The sequence below is a fragment of the Sorex araneus genome, chromosome 2 (assembly GCF_027595985.1).
Source record: "Sorex araneus isolate mSorAra2 chromosome 2, mSorAra2.pri, whole genome shotgun sequence".
Lineage (NCBI taxonomy): Eukaryota > Metazoa > Chordata > Mammalia > Eulipotyphla > Soricidae > Sorex > Sorex araneus.
Window position 1 is genome coordinate 234,402,438 of NC_073303.1, and position 18,655 is coordinate 234,421,092.

At 58.9% G+C, this 18,655-nt stretch overlaps 1 protein-coding gene across 4 annotated transcripts; it reads left to right on the top strand.

Moving 5' to 3' along the window:
* The first annotated feature begins 2,703 nt into the window (after positions 1-2,703).
* Positions 2,704-18,131, top strand: TYK2 (tyrosine kinase 2). Of its 4 annotated transcripts, none has more exons than XM_004616770.2 (25): positions 2,704-2,803; positions 4,544-4,812; positions 4,922-5,137; positions 5,814-5,937; positions 6,024-6,171; positions 6,997-7,160; positions 7,614-7,944; positions 8,799-8,993; positions 9,068-9,225; positions 9,706-9,814; positions 9,898-10,093; positions 10,178-10,281; positions 10,395-10,559; positions 10,952-11,039; positions 11,522-11,649; positions 11,822-11,957; positions 12,044-12,198; positions 13,280-13,430; positions 13,611-13,708; positions 14,121-14,313; positions 14,586-14,704; positions 15,114-15,286; positions 15,513-15,630; positions 16,101-16,211; positions 17,410-18,131. In XM_004616770.2, the coding sequence occupies exons 3-25, from the start codon at positions 4,942-4,944 to the stop codon at positions 17,542-17,544; spliced, it is 3,495 nt and encodes a 1,164-aa protein (XP_004616827.2). In that variant the 5' UTR covers positions 2,704-2,803; positions 4,544-4,812; positions 4,922-4,941; the 3' UTR covers positions 17,545-18,131. The 4 variants fall into 4 exon arrangements, 3 of the variants coding, with proteins under 3 accessions (XP_004616827.2, XP_054984481.1, XP_054984480.1); XM_055128506.1 differs by having other exon boundaries at positions 4,544-4,783; XM_055128505.1 differs by adding an exon at positions 3,311-3,437 and having other exon boundaries at positions 2,777-2,803; positions 4,544-5,137.
* Positions 18,132-18,655: the final 524 nt, after the last annotated feature.

Below are 18,655 nucleotides of genomic sequence, written 5' to 3' on the forward strand. Positions count from 1 at the left end.
CGGGATGGAACCCAAGGCAAGCACCTTACCAGCTATACCATCACCAGTGTGTGTGTCTTGTCTCTCTCGCGTATTCAGGGGGAGCCCAGGACCCTGGGGTTTACCTGACCCTCAAGAGATGCACTAGCAACTGTTAACCCCTCCTGGGCCGAAAGTGTTCAATGACATGAGCCAGAGCAAGCATGGCGGGGAGGGCATTTGCCTTGTTTGTAGCCGACCCAGATTTGATCCCTGGCATCCCCTATGGTCTCCCAAGCATCCCCTGTGGTCTCCAATCTTCCAGGGGTGATTCCTGAGTGCAGAGCCTGCAGTGACCCCTGAGCATCACCAGATGTGACCCAAGAAGAGCAAGAAAAAAAAACCTTCAAAGACAAAATCTTAGGACCCTCTTTCCTCTCACCTCCAGTACCCTCAGCCCTATTTCCTGTTGGGGTGCAGCAGTTGCGGGGCTCATTGCAGTTTGCACCCCTGGGGCCCGCAATGTTTTCCCACGTGCCTGCACCCACCCACGCAGCTCTGGTAAGTGGGATTCTCGGTCGTGGCTCTCACACCTGCCCGCCAGGGGGCGCCCTTCTTGGCCGCGGCGCTCACATCTTTCTGCGCCATGGGGCGTTCTTGGTTTTTCCCTGGTCAGGTGTCAGCACTGGGGAAGCCCCTATTAGCAGGCCTTCCCCCAGGGAATCCCCCAATTCCACTTCCTCTTCAGACCCATTTGGCCAGGTTGACCAGTCATCCCAGTTTTATTCCTGTCTCAGCTTTAATTCCGGAAAGTCCCCCTTTGAGGGAACTTCCTCCTCCAACCTCAGCGCCCCCTGGAACGGGTCCAGGACCGTTCTGCCTGGTTTTCCATCAGCTGCCGAGATGGGGGGAGGACTTGATACTGTTTTTCTTTGGATTGGGGGGGGCACAGCCAGCAGTGACTACTCCCACCAGGTGTAGTAGCCCACCGCACCCGGGGCTTCTGTCTGCAAAGCCTGAGCTCACCGAGCCGAGCCGCCTCCTGGGCCGGCAGCCCATGATGACTCAAGTGTCTGGAGTGCTTGCTTTGTTGCAGACATCACATGACTTCCCAGCATGGTGGGGTGTAGCGCAGGGGGCCCCCAAAACACCTCCAGAGAGGCCCCAAATAAAATTAAGAAGGAAAATAAAAAACACTGGAGAGGATCCAGAGAATTCTAGGCACCCAGCCTGGGGCCCAGCAGGGGAAAGATGAAAATTATTGTCCTGATTTATTGTCCCGACCAGTTTTATTACCATCATTGTTATTATTTGGCCCCTGGGAACTTCCTGTGGAACTTGTCCCAGGTCCAGCCTCAAGCTCCACTGCACCCCTACGAAAGGCTGGCTCTCTAGGGTCCAGGGGGTAGAATTCGATGGACTGAATCCAATGTGTTCCGTGGGCAGGAAGTCCAGATGTCACCCCTGGCACTGTATGGCCTCCTGAGCACTCTGCCAGGAGTAGTCCCTAAGCACCACTGGGTGTGGGCCCAAAATCAAAAATAAAAAACAGAATCTGGCTTGCTCTGGTTCTTCCTGTCACTTTCTCAGAGATGGGGAAGTTGAGGCCAGAATGCCTGAACCAGCCCTTCCGCCCCGGGCCCAACCAGCTCCCAGCCCCTTCACCCCACCCGCTTCTGGCTGGCTCCAGGAACCAGACATAGTGTTCACATAGTCCACAGGGGCTGTGGACACAATGAGGAACGGGGTGGGGGACGGGCATTCCTTGGCTGAAGTGCCATGTGGGAAAAGTTTATAGGCCTCAGAGAAAGTGAAACAAAGTAAGGGAGACAGAGGCAGAATGGGAGCTAGAGTGGGGGTATCTGGGAGGGTTTCTTGTTGGTTTTTGTTTGGGGGGTGGAGGGGGGGCCCGGCTGTGCTCTCCTGGCTCCACACTCAGGGATCACTCCTGGCAGGGCTCCTTAGGTGGTGCCAAGAATTGCACCCAGGTCAGCTGTTTCCAAGCAGTGCCTAGGGGCCCGCAAGCACCACCCAGAATCACGTCTAAGGGGCTGGAGCATTGGGGCCGCGGGATTGGCGCTTGCCTTGCATGCTTCAGACCCGGGCTCAATCCCAGGCATCCCAGAGGGTCCCCTGATCTAATCCCTGAGTTTAGAGCCAGGAGTCAAACCTGAGATCTGAGCAGCGCTGAGAGTGGCCCCAAAGCAAAATAAATAAAATAGCGGCTATGGGGGCCGAGAGACAGCGGCGCTTGCCTTGCACGCGGCAGACCCACCCCGGGTGGGTCCCCCAAGCGCCCTCTGGAGTGAGCCCTGGAGCACCGCGGGTGGCGACTTGCTGCACTAGAGCTCAGAGCAAGCGGGGCGCCACCCTGCCAGCAAAGGGGGGCTCCGAGGGGGGACTAGTAGGTGGCCAGGCAGGAAAGGGATGTAGCTTGGGAAGCCGGAAACACCACCACGAGCAGGAAAGGGGGGGTGTCTCAGCGAGGTTGGAGGTCGGCCAGGAAGAAAGGAGGGGAGCCACAGGGGAGCGGGGTTAAGTGGGACCGAGCGGCGGCCGGGGGCAGCCGGGGCAGGCAAGGGGCGGCCACAGGAGAGGCTCTCCAGCACCCGCTGGGTGAAAACGACCAGCGAGTGCGTGGGAAGACTCCGCCCCGCCCACCTCCCGCCGAAACCCCGCCCCACTTCGGAACAGCCAATCACTGGCCCCGAGGTCCCGGCAGGGCGACCAATGGGTGTGCGCGTTACATCTGGCCAATGGAAGGCGGCTTCTCTGCGAGCGAGCTCCCGGACCTCTCAGGGCGGCGGGGCGGGGTCTCGGGTCCCGACGGAGCCCCGGGCGGCGGGTGAGTGTGGCCGCGGGGTCTGCGGGTGGCGCTCAGCAGCGGGGAGCGCTCATGGGTGGATGCGGCGGGCGGGAGACGCCAGGACCCGCCGCACTTGGCCGCAAAAGGGTAGAAGCACCTGCTGGCGGGTGCACGGCGGGTTCCTGCCGTTGCGCAGCGGTGATGGCGTTTGTGGGGGTGCAGGTTTCCGGGGTGCAGGTCTCACCCCAGTCCCCACTTTTAGACATGGGGCCTGGGCCCAGTGGGAGACGAGAGAGAGGTATAGAGCCCATTTGCATTACTTTCTATTCGTTTCACTTTATTATTGTTGTTGTTTTGGTCTTGGGGCCACACCCAGCAATGCTCAGGGCTGACTTCTGACTCTGTGCTCAGGGGTAACTCCTGGTAGGACTCGGGGCGCCCTATGAGATTCCGGGGATCGAACCTGGGTCAGCCATGTGCAAGGCAAGTGCCCTCACTGCTGTACTGTCTCTCCCCACCCCCTTAATTATCATTACATACTTTAAGATCACGTTTTGGAGAGGGGCACACCAGGAGGTGCCAGGCTATGTGGAGGCAGAGAGGAATTGAAACCCACCACCCTACCACATTCCCTCTGCGCGGGTTCCAGCAGGTGCTTTGAGAGACCTCCCAGGTACACCCCTTCCACTATTTTTTTTTAAGCTTTTTGGGCCACATCCGGGGATGCTCAGTGGTTACTCCTGGCTCTGCATTCAGGAATCACTCCTGGCGGTGCTCAGGGATCCAACCAGGGTTGACTGCGTGCAAAGCAAACGCCCTCCCCGCTGTCCTGTCTCTCCCACCCTCTTTCACATTAGCTGTATCAGGGAGCATTGTCCAGCAATTACGCTGCATCTGAGTCTGTGGAACCCTTTCTCCTCTCCCCTCACTGAATCTCCCCAGAAACCTACACCCTCATTTTCCAGATGAGGAAGCAGGAGCAATGGAGGATTCTGGGGGAACATAATACCCCCCCACCCCTTCATATTGCAACATTCACTTCTGTGTCTCCAGGTCTGTATTATTGGGCAACCCCTGACCACTCCTGGAGAGTCCAGCTGGGCTGAGCCCTGGCCCCAGGAAAAGTCCTCGAGCTGGGGCCCAGAGCAGGAGCAAAGGGGAGGGCGTTAGCCTTGCACGTGGCTGACCCTGCTTTGATTCCCACCCCCCCACCCCCAGCATTGCCAGAGTGATTCCTGAGTGTAGAACAAGGAGTAGGGGCTGGAGCTGGCCCGGAGTAGGAGCAGAGCGTAGGGCGTTTGCCTTGCAGCTGACCGGGGTTCCATTCCCAGCATCCCACATGGTCCACCGAGTACCGTGCCGGGAGTTATTCCTGAGTGCAGAGCCAGGAGTTAACCCCTGTGCATCGATGGGTGTGACCCAAAAAAGCAAAAATAATAATAATAATAAAGAAAAGAACAAGGAGTAACCCCTGAGCACCACCGGATGTGAACCCCACCAAAAAAACAAAAAGTCCTGAACTGGTATAGAGAGACGCCAGTTTTGAGGGGCTCCACAGGACCTGGGGTTACTCCTGGAGGAGGGTGTTAGAGGTAGGACAAAGTCCAGGAAGATGTTGAATGCAATCTAAGGGTTTGATGATGATGATGGTGATTTGTCTTGGGGCTATACCTGGTGGTGTCCACTGCCTCTGTGCTCAGGGGTCAGTCTTGGCGTGGCTGGATGAAATCTGGGTGAGCTGCCAGCGTCCTAACCCCTGTCCTGTCCCTCCGCCCCCAGGATTTTATTCTTCCGTCCTGTTTGTGATGTGTCCGTATTGAAGTGTGAGCCCAGCCGGTCACCTGCCCTGGACTCTGACAGATCACCGCAGTCTTTCAATGGCTACAGCCTCAGTTTCTCCAAGTCCCAGATGGGGAAACTGAGGCCAGGCATGGCTCAGTGACTGGGCTGAGTTGACCCAGGGAGCGCCGGGGCCCGGGTGCGCTGGTCCACGTGTCTGTGCCTGGCAGCCTTGGGGAGGTCCGTTCAGAGCAGACGCCTGTGTCAGAGTATGTCTCTGAGTAGAGGGCTGGTGTGATTGTGTGGGTGGGAAGGTCACTGCGCTCTCTCGGGGGTCTCCACCTGAGCCCCGAGGCCCAGTGGCTTGTCCCTTTGCAGCCAGGCCAGTGCTCCGGACCATGCCCGTGTGCCCCTGGGGTGCCAATGGCAGGGGCCGCCGGCCCAATGGGGATGGGGTGCAGCCTGAGGCCAGCAGAGATGGCTTGAAGGTGCTTCTGCACTGGGCCGGCCCCGATGGTGGGGACCCCTGGGCCACCTTCAACGACAGCACCCTGACCGCGGAGGAGATCTGCATCCAGGTCGCCCAGAAACTCGGTGAGACCAGGGGTCTGGGAGCATCCGGACCCCACTCACCATCCACCTGTCTGTCTATCCTTTCATCTGTCCATCCACCCATCCATCTGTCCACCCATCCATCTATCTGTCCATCCATCAATCTACCCATCCATCCATCCATCCATCCTCCTGTCTGTCCATTCATCTATCTGTCCACTATCCATCCGTCTCCATCCGACTGTTCATCCATCCATCCATCTGTCCACCCACTTGTCCTCTTGTCCATCCATCCATCCATCCACCTATCCATCCAATTGTCCACCCTTCCATCCATCCATCTACCATCCAACTGTCCATCCTTCTATCTACCCATACATTCATCCATCTATCCACCTGTCCTCCTGTCTATCCATCTGTCCATCCGCCCATCCATCCATTCATACATCCACCCACCCACCCATCCACCCACCCATTCATCCGTCTACTCATCTCTCCATCTACCTACCCACCCATCCACCCACCCATTCATCCGTCTACTCATCTCTCCATCTACCTACCCACCCATCCACCCACCCATTCATCCGTCTACTCATCTCTCCATCTACCTACCCACCCATCCACCTGCCCATCTGCTTGTCCGTTCATCCCTCCATCCGCTCACCTGCCCACCCGTCCGTCAGTCTCACGGCCCCTGACCCCCTCTCGACCCCTGCAGGCATCACTCCTCCTTGCATCAGCCTCTTCGCGCTCTTCGATGCCCAGGCCCATGTCTGGCTGCCCCCGAACCACATCTTGGAGGTCTCCAGGGCTACCCCGCGCACGCTGCACTTCCGCATGAGGTGGGGGAAGCTGGCGGCCCCTTGGCCTCTGTGCCGTCCTGCCCCTCAGGTCCTCCCGTGTCCCAGCCATACACCCCCCTCTGCAGGTTTTATTTCCGGAACTGGCACGGCCTGAACCCCCAGGAGCCCTCGGTGTTCCGCTGCGGGCCCCCGGGCAGTGCGGCGTCCTCGGCGGAGGCCCAGCAGGGTTTGCCTCTCCTGGACGCGGCCTCCTTCGAGTACCTCTTCGAGCAGGTACCTACCGGGCGGGGAGAGCCCGGGCCCCACTGAGGGTCCCCTGGGCCCACTTCCCGCCAGCTTCTCTGCAACTCCTGTTTCGACTCATGCCATCTTGGGCCCAGTCCATGCCTGACCAAAGGGTGCTGGGAGCGGTGGGAAAGACAGAGCAAAGGGGGCTGGAGAGTACAGTGGGCAAGGCGCCGGCCCTGCACACGGTAACCTGGGTTCAAGTCCTGGCACTGCAAAGGGTCCCTGGAGCCCTGCCAGGAATCAGCCCTGAGCACAGAGTCGGGAGTCAACCCTGAGCACCGCTTGCTGTCCCTCACTCCTAAAAACACAGGTGCTCTACCCCTGAGCCCAGGCCCCCACCCTCATTTTGGTTTTGGTTCATTTTATTGATGTGGGGCCACATTCTGCTGTGCTCAGGGCTTTCTACCAGCTCTTCACAGGGGTCGCCCCTGGTGGGGCCCCAGGAACCCTGTGCTAGGTCAGAGATTGAACCAGACTCTACCACTTAACCTTTAAGACAAGCACCTTAACCCTTATTCTATCTCTCCAGCTCTGGCCCTATTTCTCATCTATTTTTGTTTGTTTTTTGCCCCTCCTGGTGACTCAGGGCCTACTCCTGGCTCTGTGCTTAGGGCTCACTTCCAGGAGTGCTCAAAGAACCATGCAATACTGGAGATCCAACTCAGACCTCCCATATGCAAGGCCTGTGCACTGCCCATTGAGCAACCTCTTTGGCCCCCATGGATTATTTTTTTTCTTTGCTGCATATCCCAGTGTGCCATGTGTCAGTGACCCCTCTCTGTGTCTTTCTGCCCCATCCTCTGTCCGCAGGGCAAGCACGAGTTTGTGAATGATGTGGTGTCTCTGGGGGAGCTGTCCACGGAGGAAGAGATCCACCACTTCAAGAATGAGAGTCTGGGCATGGCCTCTCTGCACCTGTGTCAGCTAGCACTCCGCCGGGGGGTCCCCCTGGAGGAAGTGGCCAGGAAGATCAGGTGTCTGGGACAAAGGGGGTGGCAGTGCCCAGGGCTATTGTTCTGCCCGTGTTCATCCCATAAACACATTCTGTCTGCTGGCACTAGTTTTGGGGGTGCTAGCACTGGTTCTGGGGATGCATTGAAGAGGTATAGGAGGCAGCTATATGTCCTCATATATACAAAAAAGACAAAACCTTGGTACCCATAGGGTCCCCCGAGCACCACCAGCAGCAATTCCTGAGTGCAGAGTAACCCCTGAGCATTGCTAGGTGTGGCCCCCTAATCCCCCCACCCCAAATCAAAGGGAACTCCAGAAACTGAATTTACAGGCCTTGCCCATTACCACCAGCTGCCCTTTACCATGGCTACTTGGGGCAGGGGAGGGTTAGCATTTGAGGTTCAGAGAGGTTAAGCCACTGGCCTCAAGATGCCCAGCAAGACAGCCGCACCCTGACCCACTGCCCTCCGCAGCTTCAAGGAGTGTATCCCGCGCTCCTTCCGCCGGCAGATCCGCCAGCACAACGCCCTGACGCGGCTGCGCCTGCGGACCATCTTCCACCGCTTCCTGCGCACCTTCCAGCCCAGCCGCCTCAGCCCACACCTGGTCATGGTCAAGTACCTGGCCACGCTCGAGCGCATGGCGCCCCGCTTCGGCGCTGAGCGCGTGCCCGTGTGCCACCTGCTCCTGCAGGCTCAGGCCACCCCTCCCGACCCCGAACCGCAGTCGGACCCCGGATCCACGACCCACGAGGTGCAGGTGTCCGGCACGCTGGGCCTCCAGTGGCGGCCAGTGGCCACAGCGGTGAGCAGGCGCTTCTTCCACCGGGGCCCGGTAGGGGGCGCTCAGCTCAGCTTGGGCCTTTGGAGCTGCTGCCTGCTTGGCGGTGGGGTGTGGGGGAACCTTCTGGGGAGCCCTCTCTGTGGCCTGCTACTCTGGGGAAAGTGGCTTTGAGGGTTCATGGTTCTGGGGAAGCCAGTTGTCTTCTGGTTCGGGGCCCCCTCACTCCCTGGTGCTGGAGGGATACAGGTCCGTTCCCCGGGAGGTGGCAGGGATAGAACCCCGGCTCCCGCCTCGTCCACTTCGCCCTGTTTTGGTTTAGGGGTCACTCCCTTGGGGCATTCAACAGGACCCTGTGCCCCTCTGGTGCTGGGGGACTATGCAGTGTTTCGGATAGGATAGTTTGGGACTTGTGCCTACAAAGCCTTTGGGCTATGTCCCTGTCCACCCCAGTATATTTTCCCTTTGTGGGGGACTAAGGGGGTGGTTTACACTCAGTGATGCTCAGGGTTCACTCCTGGCTCTGTGCTAAGGGCTCTGGGGACCCTCTGGGATGCCGGGGATGGAGCCGCGTGCAAGGCAGTGCCCTCTCTACTGTCTTATAGCTCTGGCCTCTGAGCTATATTTCGCCAATCCTCTTTTTCCCTTTCCTTTATCCTCCTTCCCATCTTTTTCCTTCTTTCCCATTGCCTGCCCTTTGGGGTGAGTTCCAGGATTCTCCACTCTTCTCTGGGCCTTCGCTTCTATCTTATATGGCGGTGGGGGGTAATACCAAAACGCCCTCTCTCACCAGGGGCTGTGTGAGACAGGGGGACAAGCAGGGGGACTGGCCAGGCACACCCCTGCTCCATTCACTGGCCATACGTGCCGGTTTCCAGGGTCCCAGTGATGGTGGCGGCAGTGCTGACAGTGACGGGGAGCCCCAAGCTGACCCATCTGAGAAGAAAGATAAGGCCCAGGGGGTGGACAGACCCCGTGAGACGCCCTGGGTCTATTTCTGCGACTTCCAAGATGTCACGCACGTGGTTCTGAAAGACCAGAACATCAGCATCCACTGTCAGGACAAGTGCCTGGTAGGGCCCGGGGTTAGGGGCTCAGGATGCCCCAGGGACTCCCCATGCTGGCCTGACACCCACAAACCCCGCAGGAGCTGACACTGCCTTCCCGGCCCGCCGCCCTGTCCTTGGTGGCCCTGGTGGATGGCTACTTCCGCCTCACGTCTGACTCAAGCCACTACCTGTGCCACGAAGTGGCTCCCCCACGGCTGGTGATGAGCATCCAGGAGGGGGTACACGGGCCCCTGCTGTGAGTTCTGGGAAGGGGGGCCCGGGGGTGTGGGCTGCAGTTGCCAATAAGGTTGCGAGCTCAGGGGACTGCGCGGATTGAATGAGCTGTGCGTGCGTGCCCCTGTCTTCCTGTCTGCATCATGTGCCGCTCCTGCGCATGCGCACTTGTGTGTGTATGTGTGTGTGTGTGTGTGTGTGTGTGTGTGTGTGTTGGGGGCAGGTGCCAGCTCCTGTGCACATGTCTTGGCACCCAGGTCTGTGCACTCATGGCTTTGTTGATGTGTGTGTGCATGAGTGTGTGACACTGGGTCAAGGGTGGGGCACGAATATGCGCCTGTGTGGCTGTCAGGCGTGGGCTTGGTGCATGTGGTGGCATCAGGGATCAGACCTGTGACCTAATGTTTGTGAGGCAGATGCTTGCTCCTGGGGCCTGGGATTTTATGTCCTGGTCCCTTCCCCTATGCAGTGCCCTAGCAGGGGCCTCCCCTCCACCCCACAGGGACCCCTTTGTGTTGGCAAAGCTGCAGTCAGAAGATGGACTTTACCTCATCCACTGGAGCTGCCACCACTACAACCGTCTCATTCTCACGGTGGCCCAGAGGGACCAGGTGGGCTTGGGGTGGGGGTCCTGGGCTGGGGCTGCTTGCGCTCCCTGCCTGGACCCCTGCCCACCGCCCCCGATCTTCTGCAGGCCTCTGACGGCGGTGCCAGAAACTGGAAGCTACGCAAATTCCCTATCCAGCTGCAGCCAGGGGCTTTCGCCCTGGAAGGCTGGGGCCGGACTTTCCCCAGCGTGGGGGAGATGCGGGCCGCCTTGCAGAGCTGCGCCCTACGGGCCGGCCCCGATTCCTTTATGCTGCGCCGCTGCTGCCGGCCAGGACCCGGAGGTAGCATGTTGGGCTGCTGGGATTGGGGTGGGGGAACGCACATCGCTTGCTACTCGGCGACCCTCCACCTGCCTACCCCCGCAGAGATCTCCAACCTCATCGTCCTACGGGGCTCCCAGACCAGCCCCCAGCCTCTCAACCTCAGCCAGCTCAGCTTCCATCAGATCAGCCAGGATTCGATCACCCGGGTGGGTGCAGGCTTGGGAGGAGGGGTCCCTGGAGGAAGGAGGTGATGTGGGGGGGAGGGCTGCGGCATCCCCGAGATGACGTGTGCCATGTTCCCCCCACCCGGCCTCCCCAGCTCTCCCACTTGGGCCAGGGCACCAGGACCAACGTGTATGAGGGTGTCTTGCACGTGGCCGGAGGAGACCAGGAGGAGGATGACAAGAGCGATGGTGAGGGCTGTGAACAGAAGCTCCGAGTGGTGCTCAAGGTGCTGGACCCTGGCCACCAGAACATCTCCCTGGTGAGGTGTCAGCTGGGCTGGGAGCAGGGCGGGAGGTGGGGCAGGGCCAGGACTGGCTGACTGGAGCTGGGCTTGGTGGCAGGGGCGGGACAGGAAGGGGCGGGGCCTGTTGGTAGGGGTGGAGTTGCAGTACCTGGTTGTTAGAGGCCGTCTTGGGTAGGGCGGGGTCTGGTGGAGGGGGCGGGGCTGCGGGGGTGTGCTGGGCGGGGCTGGCTCGGAAGGGGTGGTGCCTACCGGTAGGGGCGGGGCTTGGGCAGGGCTGGTGGGGCGGAGCCTATAGTCAGGGGCGGGGACGTGGGCAGGATTAGCAGGATGGAGCCTATTGGTAGGGACCGGCCAGGGGCTGGTCCTATGGCTGGACCTACTGCCCCCTCACCGTCTGCTCCTCTCAGGCCTTCTACGAGACCGCCAGTCTCATGAGCCAGGTGTCCCACATGCACCTGGCCTTTCTGCACGGCGTCTGCGTTCACGGCTCCGAGAGTGAGTGGTCTGCCCGCCCTCATCCCAACCCCCTGAGGGTCCCCACTGGCTGGGCAGCGCCTGGGCTGCTGACCACAGGGCCCTCTGAACCCCACTCCCCCATTTGTGACCCACCTCTTCCCAGCCAGCCCCTCATGCTCTGCAGAGACTTCGCATTCTCCCTACACCCCAACCCCCGGCTCCCCCCAACCCTCAACCTTCACACTGACTCTTCATCCGGCCCCCAGGTTCCACTCCAGCACTTGCCCTCCAGGGTACCCCAACCTTCAGCCCCTACTCCCCACCCTCAGGGCCAGCCATGTTGCTGTCACTCATACCAGCTTTTTGGGGCTGCCCCAGGCCCAGCACTCGACCCTCCTCTCGTAGTCACTCCCTGCTCCCCCCCACCCCCGCCTCTCCTGCCCCCTCCCCTGTGCTGGGCTTGTGTCCTGGAGGGGTGGGGGGGAAGGCAGGTGTCCCCTGCAGTGTCTGGTCACCCGCAGGCACCATAGTGACTGAGTACGTGGAACATGGGCCCCTGGACGTGTGGCTGCGGCGGGAGAGGGGTCGTGTGCCCGTGGCCTGGAAAGTGACCGTGACCCAGCAGCTAGCCAGTGCCCTCAGCTACTTGGTGCGTGGCCCAGGGTGCAGGGTGTTTGCTTCCCTCATATATGCTGGCCCTGACCCCTAAGCCTGACCTCCTGGGTGCGCCCTACCCCCCACTTCCTCCCGGCAAACACCTGCTACCTTGGCCACACCCATCTCGGGGCACCTGCAGCTTGCCCCCCTCTGCCCTACTTCAGGAAGATAAGAGCCTCGCCCACGGGAATGTGTGTGGCCGGAACATTCTGCTGGCACGGCCGGGGCTGGCGGAAGGCAGCAGCCCCTTCATTAAGCTGAGTGACCCCGGCGTGGGCCTGGGAGCCCTCTCCCGAGAGGGTGAGGACACAGCAGGGGGGGATAGGTAGGGATGCCCACCCACATTGCTTTTGCCCACGTGACCTCTGACCTTCCTCCCCTCCCAGAGCGGGTGGAGCGCATCCCCTGGACAGCCCCCGAGTGCCTGTCTGGGGGCGCCGGCGGCCTCAGCACAGCGGCTGACAAGTGGGGCTTTGGGGCCACTGTCCTTGAGATCTGCTTTGACGGGGAGGTTCTCCTGCAGGGCCGCAGCCCCTCGGAGGTAGGAATGGGGACCCCTTGGGCTCTTCCCACAAAGGGGCTTTCCCAGGAGGTCCAGGGGTGGCAGCTTAGCATCCGGCACTGCAGCTGCTTCCTCCCTGATGGGGCGTCACTTAACCACTTGTATTTTGGGGGACCAGCAGGTCATTTGTCAGTGGGGGGTCAGTGACCACATCAAAGCAGATAGACAAAGACCAGGTCAGGGATGGGGGAGCACCTGCTATGGGGGGCAGGAACCCCCCAAGACATCTCTGACCCAGCTGAATCCTTCCCCAAGGCAGTTTATTTAATTTGTTCTTTTTTTTTTTGCTTTTTTTTGGGGGGGTCACACCCGGCGATGCACAGGGGTTATTCCTGGCTCTGCACTCACGAATTACCCCTGGCGGTGCTCACCCCATGTGGGATGCTGGGAATCGAACCCGGGTTGGCCGTGTGCACGGCAAACACCCTACCCGCTGTGCTATCACTCCACCCCCGTTCTTTGAGGGGGGAAGCCACACAGAGCAGTGCTCAGAGCTGACTCCTGGCTTTGTGCTCAGGGGTCTTTCTTGGCAGGGTGCAAGGGAACCCTAGGTGGTGCCAGGTAGGAACTGGGGTGGCCACTGCAGGATGAGCACTGTAACCTGCTGTGCTTTCTCTGGTTCCCAGAGGCAATTTTCTATTTGTTGGGAGGGGCATATCTAGCAGTGCCCAGGACTTACTCCTGCCTCTGCACTCAGGAGTTACTCCTGGCAGTGCTTGGAGACCATCTGGGATGCCAGGGATTGAATCTGGGTCAGCCCCTTACCAGAGGTGGTTTTACTATAAGTGTCTCCCAAGAGGTAAGAGATAGTACTTGCACACGGCCTACCTGGGTTCAATCCCCGGCATCCCATAGGGTCCCCCGAGTCCTGCCCCAAGTAGTTCATGTCTGCAGAGTTAGGAGTAACTCCTGAGCATCTCCAGGTGCGGCCCCCAAACAAAAAATAAAAATAGGTAAAATGCGGGTAAAGTGCAGAGCCCTAGCAGGAGCTGTGGGCTTCACTCTCCTCTCGGAAAAGGACTGAGATCACTGACTCCCGTGGGGCCCCCCACACCCGCAGAAAGAGCGTTTCTACCAGAAGCAGCATCGCCTTCCCGAGCCCTCATGCCCTGAGCTGGCCACACTCATCAACCAGTGCCTGAACTACGAGCCATCCCAGCGGCCTTCCTTCCGCACCATCCTCCGGGATCTTACGCAGCTGCAGCCACAAAGTGAGTTCAGCCACCCCCAGTACCCCGCGCTGAGACGCTGTGGGCACGGCCTGGTTTCCATATGGTCCTCTCAGCGCTGGGGCCCAGAAACGGAGTTTTCAACCTGCCAGGTCGATGGGGGGAGGGGGTGATGTGTATGTGAAATTTGGGAATCTGGCCTCACACACTGGACTCTTCCAGATCTTGTTAATGTCCTCACCGTGAACCCGGAATCCCCTGCCGCCGACCCCACGATTTTCCACAAACGCTACTTGAAAAAGATTAGGGATCTGGGCGAGGTGAGGGCGGGGCCGGAAGGGCGGTGGGCGTGGTCTCAGTAGGGGGCGGGGCCTTGGCTGGGTTCTGGGGTAGTTCTATGTACTGGTGATTTTTCTGGGATATGAGAGATCCTCAACTTCCAAGCAGGCTCTAAAAATTGGAAGGGTCACCTTGGTCTTTCATAAATACACCATCACGGTCAGTAAGACCCACGATTTTCCAGACCAACCTATCCTGAGCCTGGGATGTGGCTTATTGCGGCTCTCGTGAGGCCCGAGGTTTGCTCCTTGGGCAAAAATAAATAAATAAATAAATATATATATGTATATATATATATATATATATATATATATATATAATGAACCCAACCAACCGGCATGGAAGCTGAACCCAAGGGGCAGGTGGGGGCTGACGCCTTTGCTCTCTGACTAGGGTCATTTTGGCAAAGTCACCCTCTACTGCTACGACCCGATCAACGATGGCACTGGCGAGATGGTGGCCGTGAAAGCCCTCAAAGCGGGCTGTGGCCCCCAGCTCCGCAACGGCTGGCGGCGGGAGATTGACATCCTGCGCACGCTTTACCATGAGCATATAGTCAAATACAAGGGCTGCTGTGAGGACCAAGGTGGGCGGGGCTTGATGGGCGGGACCATCGCCCCGGGAGGCGGGACCACATCCTTCCGGGTGATGGGGCGTGGTCCACGCAGGGGGGCGGGGTCAGCTGCTGGACATCCTAGCTTTTAGGGGGCGCCCTAGTGGACCAGAAGGGTGGGAGCCCTGTCAACGCCTATCCTTGGGGATGGGAGTCCACTCCTGCCGCTGATCCTCAGACGGGCCGCCCCTCCACACACGGGGGGTCCCTATCTCTGTTGCTTGCACGGCTCCCCCTCTCCTCAGGCGAGAAGTCAGTACAGCTCGTTATGGAGTACGTGCCCCAGGGCAGCCTCCGGGACTACCTGCCGAGACACAGTGTCGGACTGGCCCAGCTACTGCTCTTTGCCCAGCAGATCTGCGAGGTGGGCTGTGTCCACGACCTGCACTACCCCCCACCATGTCTTTGGCCTAACCCTAACTTTGAGCTCGCTCAGCCCTGCCCCGGGGCGGGCTCTCCTCACCCTAGTCCAATACTCAGCCTGCCCCGCCGGTTCCCAATCTGCTATTGGCCCCTCGTGCCTGGCCCCGCCCCTTCGCTGTAGCCCCGCCCCTGCGTCAGGTTCCCTTTAGTCCTTGGAGACTAGCACTCGGCCACGCCCCCTGGCTTGGAGCCCCCCCCCCCCCCCCGCTCCGGCTTTGGGGGTTCCCTCCGTTTTGCTGCCTTGCTGCCATCCCGCTGGTGCCCCAGCTGAGCTGCCCCCCACACCCTCCCCGTCCTGCGGGGCCTCTCGGGCCCTACCCCGTCCACTGATGCGCCCCGCCCCCCCCCAGGGCATGGCCTACCTACATTCGCAGCACTACGTGCACCGAGACCTGGCCGCGCGCAATGTGCTGCTTGACAACGAGAGGCTGGTCAAGATCGGGGACTTTGGCCTAGCCAAGGCCGTGCCCGAAGGCCACGAGTACTACCGCGTGCGCGAGGATGGGGACAGCCCCGTGTTCTGGTGACCAGGCGGGACCCAGCCGGAGGGGGGCGCCCAGGTCACCTGGAGTAGACAGGGTGGAGACAGAGGCTGGGGTCTCCTATGCCAGGGGTCAGGGCCGGTGAAGCTGGCCTCCCCTTCCCACCTGGAACAGGACAAGGCCCTCCCTGGGGCCAGAGACGGCCTTCATTTTCAGATCCAGGTGTCAGCCTGGGCTGGCTGGGCCCTGAGTGTCCCTCGCCCACAGGTACGCCCCCGAATGTCTGAAGGAGTGTAAGTTCTACTATGCATCTGACGTCTGGTCCTTTGGGGTCACCTTATATGAGCTGCTGACACATTGTGACTCCAGACAGAGCCCCCCATTGGTGAGAGCCCAGCTCGTCTCCACCACAGATTGGAGAGTGAGAAATGCAGGGGCCAGAGAGATAGTGCAGTGGGTAGGGTGCTTGCCTTGCATGCAGCTGACCTAGCTTTGATCCCCACACCTCTTCTGCCCAAGCCCCATCAGGAGTAATCTCCAAGCAAAGAGCCAGAAGTAAGCGCTGGCTCACTGTAGCATGTGTCCCCTGTAGCATATGTCCCCTCCCCAAGAAGCCAAGAATCAAACTCATAGCTGCAAACTCCTGGTGCAGCCTCTCGCCCTGGGTAGGAGTTATGTAACTTTCACCAATATGGCTGCTCTCTGAAAAGATGTTGTTATGACCCCATTTTACAGAGAAGCAGACTGAGTCCCAGGGAGGGTCCCTAGGAGATTAAAAAAAAAACAGTTGAGAGGCCATGGAGGAAGAAGACAGACCTCCCCTCTTAAGATGAGCTTGTCTTGTTTCTCCGGTAGAAATTCATCGAACTCATGGGCCTGACCCAGGGCCAGATGACTGTACTGCGACTCACAGAACTCCTGGAACTGGGCCAGCGGCTGCCACGGCCGGAGAAGTGTCCTTATGAGGTGATGCCATCCTTTTCACTTGTGGGGGAGGGGGTTTTCCCGGCAGGACTCAGGGGAACAAATGCAGTGCCAGGGATTAAACCTGTGTTGGCCACCTGCAAGGCAAGTGCCAGATCTGCTGTACTGTCTTGGGCTCCCTTATATTTTATTTATTTATTTTTTGTGTGTGTGATTTTTTTGGGGGGGGCGTCACACCCTGCGATGTACAGGGGTTACTCCTGGCTGTTTTTTTGTTTTGTTTTGTTTGACTGGAGAAATAGCACAGCGGGTAGGGTGTTTGCCTTGTATGCGGCCGACCTGGGTTTGATTCCTCCATCCCTCTCGGAGAAACTGGCAAGCTACCGAGAGTGTCCTGCCTGCACGGCAGAGCCCGACAAGCTACCCTGGTGTATTCAATGTGCCAAAAACAGTAACAAGTCTCATAATGGAGACGTTACTGGTGCCCGCTCGAGCAAACCGATCAACAGTGGGATGACAGTGACAGTGACATTTGGGGGACAGGGAGGCCACACCCAGCAATGCTCAGGGGTTACTTCTGGCTCTGCGCTCAGGTATCACTCTGGGCAGAGCCCAGGGGACCTTGTGGGATGCCAGAGATTGAACCTGGGTCAGCCTCTTGCAAGGCAAACAACCTCCCCTGCTGTGCTATCTCTCTTGCCCCTTATTTTACTGTATTTTGGTATTTTTTTGGGGGGAGGGGTCAGTGCTCAGGCTTACTCCTGGCTCCGTGCGAAGGCATCACTTCTGGTTGGACTTGGGGATGAGGGACCCTCCAGGGAATCAGGCCGGGGTCAGCTGCATGCATGCGCCCTCCCTGCTGTCTTATTTCTCCTGCCCCCTTTATTGCTTTGGTGGGGGGAGTGTCTCCTGACTCTACATTCAGGGCCCACTCCCTGAGTTCTCAGTTCTAGGGATCAAGCTGGGGTCTTCTGCAAGGCAAGCAACTCAAGCCATATACGATCTCTCTGGTCCCCCTTTGATTTGGGAGGCCACACCTGATGGTGCCCTGGACACACTTTTGGTTCAGGGTTTGGGCGTCGCTGCTGGTAGTGTTTGAGGTACCCTGAAATGGCAAGCATCCATCCTGGGGTTCCAGCGTGCCAGCAGACCTTCCCCGTCAGCCCTTCAAGCCTCCTCAGACTCCCCCACACCCCTGCAGTGGGATGTTAAGCCCCCGCTTCCCCGTTTCCTCCCCCAGATCTACCAGCTCATGAAGAACTGCTGGGAGACGGGAGCGTCGTTCCGCCCTACCTTCCAGAACCTCATCCCCATCCTCAAGGCGGCCCAGGAGAAGTACGAGGCCCAGGCCCCATCTGTGTTCAGCGTCCCCTGAGCAGGCGGGGGGGGGGGGAGGGAGAGGAACAGCTGGTACTCCACCCTGCCCCAGGGAGGCTGGCCCCCACGTTCCGGGGACCCCTTTCCAGAGGGAACTGACCCCCAAGTGTCTCCTACAGTGACAGCATACTGTGTTCCCCAGGGGCTGCCCATGGGGGGAAGGGATTCCTCCCCCCAGGGGGGCCTGGGAGCGGGTTGGGGAACATCCTCTTGTCTGAGCACCAGGGCAGGGCTCTCTCTGCAGCCTCACTTTGTGGTTGTTTGGGATTGTTTTTTTGGTGGAGGCTGATGGGGACCCACTCAGCAATGCCCAAGGGCTAGTCCTAGCTTTGTATTTCTTTTCCCTGGGGGGCCACAGCTACCAGGGTTTGCTCCTGATTCTGTGTGATCTCAGGGACCCCTCCTGGTGGGGCTCATGAGACCGTATGGGATGCCGGGGATCGAATGGGGTCAGCTGTGTCCGAGGCCAGCATCCTGCACTGTCGCTCAGCCCCCCGGGGCCATTCCTAAGGCCCCTCTCTTCCCCAATTGTTCTCTCAATACTGTGCTCATGACTGTGTACAACACATTCCAATAAAAAGCCAGACAAACTCACGACATGTATGAGATGATTTCCTTTCTTCATTTCTTCATTCAGTTCTTGGGCTATACCCGGTGGTGCTCAGGAGTTACTCCTGACTCTGCATTCAGGAATCACTCCTGGCGGTGCTCTGGGGACCCTATAGGATGTCAGAAATCAAAGCCAGGTTCAATCTTTTTTTTTTTTTTTTTTTTGCTTTTTTTGGGTCACACCCGGCAATGCACAGAGGTTACTCCTGGCTCATGCACTCAGGAATCACCCCTGACAGTGCTCAGGGGACCATATGGGATGCTGGGAATCGAACCCAGGTTGGCCGCATGCAAGGCAAACACCCTACCCGCTGTGCTATTGCTCCAGCCCTAAAGCCAGGTTCAATCTTGCATGCAAAGCTGGCATCAGCTCCTGGAGCCACCTTCCAATCCCTGGATTTTCTTTCTTTCTTTTTTCTTTTCTTTTCTTTTTTTTTAATTTTTATTTTAAAATTTTATTTTTATAAAGTTGTTCACAATAATTTATTACATTCAATATT